Genomic DNA, 9483 nt, shown 5'->3' with positions numbered 1-9483 from the left:
CTTTGCTGCCAGCAGCCTCCTTGGCTGCTTAGATACATTGTATGATCATGCCAAAGCATCAAGATGGAGAAAAACAAATAGCTCGGGAGAAATCCACGACAGAGAGGGCCAGTTTGTGCATCACAAGAGTTTCTGGCATACCAAGTACAGTCGATCCCGCACTGGATTTCCTGGCAGGCTAAAAAAAGCCTCCATGCCCCAGGGGATACCATCCCTCAGCAACACGTTGTAAAGCCTGGAGTCTCTAAGTCCCCCTGAGCAGTTACCACTGTTTGGCACTTGTTTGTGCATTTAGCTACACTTCTCCATAGCAACCACACAGATCTCAGCTTGACTTTCCACCAGGCGGGAGCGGGTGTGCGGAACGCATCGCACGCACGCTCTCAGAGTCGTGTTGGTACGTGCACAGGCTGGGTGCTGATTCCCGTCTGTTCTCCTGAGGTGGGGACCCACACTGCTGCCATGGCACGATGCCGTGGGCAGGGGGCCTGAAGCTGCACAGGGAACTAAGTGCTCTATTCCCTGCAGGTATGGATGCTTGTAGACGGTTTACTGGTGCTGAGGAATGGACACCAGCCCCTGCCACAGGGCTCTAGATGTCCTCTCACCCAAAATTTCTGTTGTTCTTGCCTGCCAAGAAGGTTTTGAACGTTTTTCATCATCCCAATCCCTCCTTCAGCCTTTCAGGTCACTTCCATGACCAACTCTCCTCTGCCGACATCTCCATCAAAGCTGCTTCACTCTTCTTTGAGTTCACTTATTTGTATTTTCCCCTTTTCTGCCTCCTCCATGCCAGATACAGAAATGAGAAGGCATTGCATGCAGAGTTCTGTCCACCCTCCTGGTTCTCCCAAGATTCTCACAGTTTTACTTATAAGAATTTTGGTTCATTTTACTGGGCCTGGCTTCAGTTTGTTTAAATGTTTTTCCAGGGTCTGTATACTGTTCTGATTCTCTCATCTCAGAAAGGGTAATAGGGAATGGAAGAAGGTTTAGAGGCAGGCGGTAAGGATGCTCAGAGACATGGGAACAGACTGTACAGTGAAAAGCTGTAGGCTGGGACTCTTCAGCTTGTAAGAAGGACATACGGTAGGGAAGAGGTCTTGCAAAATCATGAGTGACCCAGAGAAGATGGGGAGGATTGACTGTTTGCTGTGTTTTCTGACACAAACCTGTCAGTTGTTTTTGCTTTGACTGAAACCTCAAAAGCATAAGAAATCCCTATCCTGCAGATGTTACATCCAAAGGTTGTGCCCTTTTCAGCCCACGGTTCTTGCAACACTGTGGGCGAAGTTCACGGCAAGCCTTTGAGGGGCGTGCTTAAAAGTCCTGCCTCAGAAACATTTTGTAACCATGTTTTCACGTGGAGACCTCAGCCACGGCCAAGTGGAGCTTTACCAAATTGTTCAACGCAAAAATATTCAGAGCTGGGAGGAGAATGAGCTGGACAAATCCCGGTCCAGACAGAGACCTCCAGAGGATGGTATCTTGCAGGAACCCTCTTGTAGGGGAAAACGCATGAAACTGAGGCTCCAATTTTTTTGCTGCACTGCCAACCCCACAGCAGCCTGCGAGAGTAAGTGATGTGGCCTCCCGGACTGGTTGAACTGTTCTAGGGAAGGAATCTCCCTCCTCTGACTCTGCCTTGGAAAGTAAATGGAATTGAGACGGTCTCACATTTTCCAGGACCACAAGAGGGCAACATGAGAGCACCCTGCAGCCAGCAGGCCCAGCAAGACAACCTGTGACACTGCTGGGATGAAGGTGGCACGGGCAGCTCTGTGCGGGCTCAGCATCACCCTGTGCAGGGCCCACCCAGCTGAATCAGCCAGCTGAAGGCTGCTCCTTGGGAGCACTTTCCTTGCTCTCAGCTTCATACACACCCTCAGAGGTCAGCGGTCAGCTCAGCCAGCAGAGTGCTATAATTGGGAGCAGCAATGTTTTCCTGCGCATGGGGCAGACACTTGGTGACAGCAGACCCTTCTAAGTGCTGCATGGGGCCAGGCCGTGGGATGCAGGGTGTCCTCCCTTGTCCTGCATGTCAACCACGAAATCCCTTGTGTGAATGTGCACTGATGTGTGGCTTCAAACAGGAGGGTCCAGCATCTGCAGTGATGCTTCTGGGCTTGCCCAGTGGAAGAGGTGTTAAACCACATAGAAGTTTGAGTATCTCAGCCTCGCCATCCTTTTTCATTTCCTTCTGCCACAGGAAAAAAAATTAAAAATTTTAAAAAATTTAAAGGATTGGAATTCAGCTTTGGCTGTGACTGCTGAACTGGCCAGTGTCTCCAGCCCTCACTGGTCTCTGCAGACCAAAATCACTCATAGCCACAGTTAAGTGCATTACCATTCTGGGCACTTTTTTGCAACAGCCTGTATAATTAACCTGCAAGGGACAGCTTCCTCTGCCTTTACAAGAAAAGGCATGACAGAGAAAGAGCTTCTGTTAACAGGCAGAGCTACAAGAGTGTGTGTGTGCTGCTAATGCTGAAAATGCCACCAGCATCTTGTAGCAGAGACAGAGGAGGAGGTGACGGTGAGGGGTGAAGTGCAGAATATTGCTTCTGCAGTAGGGTGATACAGGTTGCTCACAAGAAATGAAGAGATGTTTGCAAAAAGGAAAAGCAAAGGAATGTTTGGGGGACACTTTTTGGACAGGCTTTAGACAGGGAGACAAGCCGTGTAACCAATGGCTATATGGTGGAGATTGGGATAACCAGCCACGGAAAAAAGAAATTGCTGGGGCACATAGGTGGTACTGTTTACCTCTCTGGAGTTATTTATTTTCAATGAAGAATGCTAGAAAGGTTTTGCCTGCTTAAGTTATTTTTACCATGGAAATAACCAGGTTTGTTTCTACTCTTTCTTCCACTCAAAACCTGCCCACATGGCCTAAGCAGCATTTTAAGCCTCAGCCTGTAGTAGCCCACCTCACTGAACTATGGATCCTTTCTCTCCTAACCCAATTACAACTCACATGGCTTATGCTGTACCTGTACAGCACACTGCTGGCAGCAAGCATCCATGCTCCCCTATTGCATATTGATGGGACCAAGGTTCAGGGTATTTGTGTTAAAGGAACATCCAAATAACCTAGCTTGGACTTCTACTCATCACCAGCTGTCAGACCTCACCTAGTTGCTTCTGTGTTCAGAATAATAGTTTGGGTTGGACAGAGCAGACCCCTCAGCAAGCCATCTGGTTTGGGTCTGAAGACATAAGGAGACAGGATGATACTTGGCTTTTGCCAGCATGTATAATTTCAGCCTCTCTGACTACAAATAATTCAAACCAGCTACTAGAAAGTCCCCTCTGCACATCAAGATCAGGAGACGACCTTGAACCATCACCTCCTAGAGTTGCCAGTCAGCAATAGCTGTGCTGCATGTGGTCAGAGCTGCTCACATCACTGCCTGCTTTAAAACTGACCTTCCCCTAACTTTGGGGTCTGCAGGCAGCAAGTGTCCTTACCTGAGGGAGAAGAATGGCACTTGCACCCAGAGAACTAATGTTCATGTGCCCAGTTTGTGAGTGCAGCATACACCAAGGCTTGGATTCATTATCCCTGGTATGCACCAGTGGCATTTCATGTGGTCTGTAGCAACAGTTCAGGAGTAAAGGGAGCAGAGCTCTCTGAGATGGAGCAAGTGCAGGAGAAGAACTCAGCACACACAGACACACTGCCCAGGCGACTGTAGCCCAGGCACATTCTGTTGTGAATGACTTCACAGTTTGTTCAGGGATTAAATACTTCTTTGTTTAATAACCTAATAATTTGGGCTAGTTTCATGCTGGACTGTTGGAAAGTTCACTGGCTGGAGTCGTCAGCCAGGCCTCATGTAAACGGCTTCCCCAGCTCTCAGCCAAATGAGTTGTCCTCATCTTTGGGTCCCCCGGCGGGTGGCTCTTGGCACAACCTTCTTCTGCAGGGCTTTGTTGTTCATACGTGTGCCTGAGGCTTTACGCTCCATAGGCTTCCTCACCACTTCTTGTTTGAGCTGGAAATGCACCTGGAGAAAGAACAAAGATAATTGCACTGTGTGCGTGCTCTGCTGGCTCAGGGGTCTGCGGGACCTGCCTCTGCTGCTTGCCTTAGAAGCTGACTCTGGGGCCAAGTCAAACAATAAGGGGTCTCAACCATTGTTAAGGGAACTCAGTTCTTAAAGCAGCTGTAAACTTCTTTCCTCCTGTGGAAAATGTACTGTCAATGAACTATGTTTCTTGTAGTTCAGAGAGTTGCTCCTGTGGCAATGTGATGTCCTAGGGTGGTTTGGAAGAGGACCTGTGAAAAGCAAGGGACTGAGCTATGTTCTTTCTTCTCCTTTTCTCACTAGAGTAGAGACATAGCACTGCTTTGCATCTCTGTGAATATTTAATATACAGGATGGTTTAGGACAGACAGTTCTTTTTCAATTGCATCTTGTTAGCTTAATCTGCCTTTCAGCAATCAGTGCTTCCAGTGGATCCAGGCAAAAAAAATCCAGGAAAGAAACCTCCATCCGCTACCGCCACGCAAGCAGGTAAAAGAGGGAGAAGGGGACAGAGAGTGTGCAAAACACAGCATCAGCTAAATGGGGAATGGGGAGGCCATACAGAAAGGTGAAACTGGAATGGGGATGTATGGGCTTCTTGTGGGAGGGATGGGGTAAACAGTGGGTATGGGAGGTGTTGCAGAAATGGGAACAGGAGGGCTGCTGTGAGAGGAGATACACAAAAATCAGACCATCAGGGAACAAACTAGTCTTCTACAGTAACACAGTAAAAAGAAAATCTGTTCTAAAAAGGAAACCCAAAGAGCTGGGTGCTTAACCTAGCAAAACAAAGGACTGGGCTTGACAGCTCCCTATAAATACACCAGGGAATAAATACCAGGGAAGAAGAGGAGCTATTTAAAACACAACATTGGCATAAGAACAAATAGGCATAAACTGACCATAAATAAATTTAGTACGAAAATTAGAAGGTTTCTAATCCTGAGAAGAGGGCAGCTCTGGAAGAACTTCAGAGGCTGGGCAGAGTGGGATGAAGGGATGGAGGGTGGGAGAACAACCACAGTGTATTTACAGCAGAGCCTGACCAGTGAACATACAGTGAAGAAAATGATGTGCCAGGATGCCACAGATGGGGGGTTCTGCTGGTCCTCTGAGGAGCCTACATCTATGGTTCCACCATGTTCACAAGGCAACAGCAGGGGCAGGAATTACCACCCACTGTTTTTACAACCAATTTCTAGTTGTCCAGCCAGCCCTCAGAAAGACACTGTAGGAGACACACCAGTGTCAAGAGCATTTCATTTCCTGAAGGTGCTTGGCTGTTCTTTGCTGGCACTCAGTTCCCATTTGTCTTCGGTGCTCTCAGCAAAAAGAAAGGCAGACTTCAGCCTCTTGCTATGAGTTTGATAACATGTTTGGTCCCAGGCAGAATGCAGATGATAGCAGAGTGCTGAAACCCACAAAGCTGGGGGGCTAACTGAACCTCAGGGAACAGATGCTATCTCCACATCATCTCATCCTGGAGAGTGAAGAGGATGAAGGGAGAGCTAAAGAGTGGCAGTCCCAGCCAGCCAGGAGCTCTCCCCATGGCCAAGAGGCAGAAGGATACAGGAGCTGGCATGGCAGCCCAGTGCAGCTGCAAGGCCTCAGTAAGGAAAGGCACATGGCATTGTCTTCACTCTGTTCCCCCGCTATGAGCCGTGTGGAGCCTTGTCTGCCAAAACAGGTAACCTATAGCCACTGGAAATGCTCTACATCCCATCTCCTATCTCTGCTGCTCACTAGACATCCCCCACCGCATTTCTTTCTCCCTGGGGTGAAGATATTTTGAGAAACCCTTGTGACTATGCAGCCTGACTCACCAATGAAGGTGCAGCTGGGCCCACTGTTGCTGTCACCGTCAGGGGCTGGTACCCCTCTGCAGAGGCTGTGACAGTGTAAGTGCCAGGCAGCAGCAGCCGGAAATAATCCCCCATATCACCTGGAACACAAGGTAGGAAGAAAAAGCACTCAGGATGCTCAGGGAGCAAAACAAAAGACATTCCAGTGGTTCTGGCTGAGTTACTTCCTCTAGGATATGTAGCCTTCAAAACCCAGAATTGTTTTTCCCAAATCTACTGGCTACCGCAAGGCTGGATTCACATTGTTACACTGCAAGTGATGTCTCATTAGTGCCTCGGAGGAGAGCTCAGTCTGCAAGTAAAAGCCACATGAAAGGGCACTGTACAGCAGCATTGGCTGTGCCTGTGCAGGGAGGCACAAAGCTGAGCACTCACCAGTCAGATGACAGCAGACCTAAGGACAATCACAGCTCCAGTCTGACTCCTTATGCATAACACAATCTAATTGCTGCCATACACAATTTTGCCACATTTGGGTTAGCAGGTTTTCGTTGCTCATTAGCTCAGCTGTTCCCTGATAAGGGATAAGAAAGCCCCAGAAGCACTTTGACAGACTGTGCACTGGTGTGCTTAGGGACAGGAGATGGCCAACAGTGAGGTAACACCGTATTAGAGATCACTTTGGAAATCTGAGTATAATCCCATCTCTGGAACTCGATGGGTATTGCAAATTGCTTCAGGGTGGATCTGGGAGCGCAGCTTTACCACGAAAGTGGTAGATCCCTGGCACAAGACAGCAGTTAGGCTGTGAAATATCCATCCTTGGGGTCAGTAAGAATTGGCTGGTGGGAGCAGTGGCTGATCAGAGCCAATGTTGGGGACAATCTTGCTCCAGGCTGGACAGGAGACTTCAGAGGGCCCTTGGCAGCCAGCTCTTCTGCAATTTCTTCCATAGTCCCCTTTCCTATGCAAGTTGGCATAATTAAGTGCCAAATATTAGTGTTACTGAGTCACAAACCTATAGCCAGGAGGAGCTTTGATGATTCCATAATGTGACCTCTCAAGAGCTGCACTATGTAATACTATTTTCTGCAGGCAGTCTGTAATGTTCAGTCTGCTTGGAGGAGGGTGTTCATGGAAGGAGGTTAAAACTGGCCAGCAAGGGAGAAACAAACACAACTTGGATAAAGTAAAGTGGCACTTCATTCTCAGTCTAGACTTGTCTGGTGTAAACTTTCAGTCCTTCATCTTATTCTTTCTTTTTGTTCTTTGCTGTCTTCTGTTTCAGCTCTTTGCAGATACTTACAGGCTTGAGTAGATTATCCCCTCAATTGTCCCTCACAGATAAAATAGGAGCTGAGTTTCTGAAGTCCTTTACAATAACATTTGCATTCCAGTTCTTGCCTCTGTTGTTCCTAGGCTTTCCTAAGCCCTCCCTGGTGAAGGACAAGGATAAGGCATATTTCTCCCAGCTAGTGTCTTTGGGAAACAAACCATGCTGGCCTCGCATATTATAGCCGTGCCTGCTAACCTTCAACCACATACCCAGACATGTAAGGGGATTGACAACCCACCAGAGGTGATGTCATGGCTGATTCCTCGGACAGAAATCACTGCTCCTGCAATGCCGTTGTTGTTCTCATCTGACACCATCCCTTTGATGCCCTGGTGAACCTGCAGGGAGGGAGACAGACTGATGGGTCAAGGCCCCTCCTTTGCCCAAGAGGGAATTGCTGAGCAAGACAAAGCTCTGGGGACACCCCCACCTTTTCCTGTACCCTTGGTGATCCAGGTTATCCCCAGCAGAGCCAGTCTAGGACACAACAGCTTCCCCAAAGGAAGCCGCCAAGAAGAGCACCCCATAACCAACTCCCTTCCACCCCTGGTACCTACTGGTGCCCTACCACCAGGGCCCATGGGGATCTGCAGGAGAAGGGTGTAAGTCTCAGGACTGCCCCTTTACCTCTTCAATGAAAGCAACAAGGGCTTCCCGGTTGGCCATCCACTGCCGCTCCAGGTCCTCCTCAGGGGGAAATTTATTGCAGCTCAGCTCCAGGGTGATTTCAAAGCAGTTGGTGTAGAGGTAATTGAAGTCCTGCATGCCTGAAAGAGAAGAATAACCTATGGCCGGGGCAGGGCTCCCTTCCTATTCCTATGTCCCAGTCATCCTGGCCCATCTTTCTTTGACCAGAACCATCCTCACTGTCCTTCTCTGCACCACAGGCACAGCCTCCTCCCTGCATGACAGTGCAACTAGAGCCTTCTCCACCCATGCAGCCCGGCCCTTGTGGCTGCCCAACTCTCTCTTTCAGCTGGATTATTCGCCAACCTGCCTTCAGAAGCCCAGGGAGGCTGGGTACCACAGGGGCCTATATATCTTTTCCAGTTCCTTTTCAATCTTTTTTCTAGTCTTATGTGCTGACTTTTCAGATTCCTCATTGTGCCTTTTTAAATCAGATTTTTCAGGAACCAGAAGCTGCCTTCCCTTTGGTCACAGTTTTGGGTTTTGATGGAACTACACTGTAGGATTTTCAAATACACTAATAGATTAATGCTTCCTTTTTCTAGCCGCACACTGGGTGAAGGTCTCTTGGCTATTTCTGTGGCTCTTTCTCAAGCCATTTCAAGTACTCCCAAGACATTTCTTGGTCTGACATACAAACACCAGAATGGTGTCTAGTAATGGGCACAGTCCTATTGCCACAGTCCTTCCCCAAACCATCCTGTCCTGAGGTTTCTTGTCTACCCCTTCACATCTTTTTGCTGTGGGGGGTGCTCACCTGCCCAGCCCTTACCTTTGCTGAGTGAGTACCAGGATGCCCCATTCGTGATGCCATCAGCAAAGTAGTCCCCGCAGTTCCAGCCCCGGTGCATCCAGCTGTGGGCGTACGAGTAGGTCTTGGCCAGCTAGAGGGAGAGCAGCCAGTGGTCACTGTGCCCGCCCCACATGGCTGGAGAGCCTGCCTGGCTCTGGACAAAACATGCTCCCTCCTTTGCTGAGGAGCATGGGAGGGAAGTCAGACAGGAGAGAGTTCCTGCATTTTACTGCCACAAAATACAACGCGAGGTGCCCAGGACATCTACAAGATGTAGGCAGATAAAGATGGAGGAGGAAGAGCAGTAATCTGGCAAGCTGGAAGCTGGTTGATGGCACAAGTGGCTTCTGCCCTGCTTGTGCTGAGAAGAGGGGGAGCAGAGGGCACTGGACCTATGCCCCACACAGCAAATGGCACTAAAAGGGGGAAAAGATATGTGAAGAAAACTAACCAGTATCAGTCCCGGCAAATACCAGATACGTATCAGGGGAATTTGGATTAGGAAAGAGTTTGGGCAACTTCTGGTTCTAGCAACCATTTGTTTGTTGCCCTTATTAAGATTACTGCTTATTTTTAGACATGAAGGCAGGGCTAAAACTGGGCTGCTGCATCCAAAGCCAGTCCTTTGCGTAAGACACAGTTTAAGAGAGACTAGCATTTGCATTTTCTAACGCAAACTCTATATCCTTGTATTATGGTTCAGATTCCAGTGTAATACCATTCTGTCAGCAGGAAAACAGTTACTTCTCTACATTTCTGAGTCCTGAGGCCATGTGGGTATCATCAGCCTACGCCCCAGACTGCAGCATCTTTACATCTGGGTCTGAGCGCAGA

At 48.7% G+C, this 9483-nt stretch overlaps 1 protein-coding gene across 1 annotated transcript in view; it reads right to left on the bottom strand.

Annotated features, from left to right (window-relative positions):
* Window positions 1-3735: 3735 nt before the first annotated feature.
* CPN1 (carboxypeptidase N subunit 1) overlaps window positions 3736-9483 on the bottom strand; it is a gene marked incomplete at its 5' end in the record, with an annotated part of 8461 nt that continues 2713 nt past the window's right edge. Inside the window, 5 exons of the mRNA XM_008643819.2 lie at window positions 3736-4010; window positions 5855-5973; window positions 7408-7507; window positions 7797-7936; window positions 8629-8740. Coding sequence (XP_008642041.2) covers window positions 3879-4010; window positions 5855-5973; window positions 7408-7507; window positions 7797-7936; window positions 8629-8740 — 603 coding nt within the window. The remainder of the gene's footprint in view (window positions 4011-5854; window positions 5974-7407; window positions 7508-7796; window positions 7937-8628; window positions 8741-9483) is intronic.

Source organism: Corvus brachyrhynchos, unplaced genomic scaffold (genome assembly GCF_000691975.1).
Source record: "Corvus brachyrhynchos isolate BGI_N302 unplaced genomic scaffold, ASM69197v1 scaffold61, whole genome shotgun sequence".
Taxonomy (NCBI): Eukaryota; Metazoa; Chordata; class Aves; order Passeriformes; family Corvidae; genus Corvus; species Corvus brachyrhynchos.
This window is presented reverse-complemented; position numbering and strand designations above follow the sequence as displayed.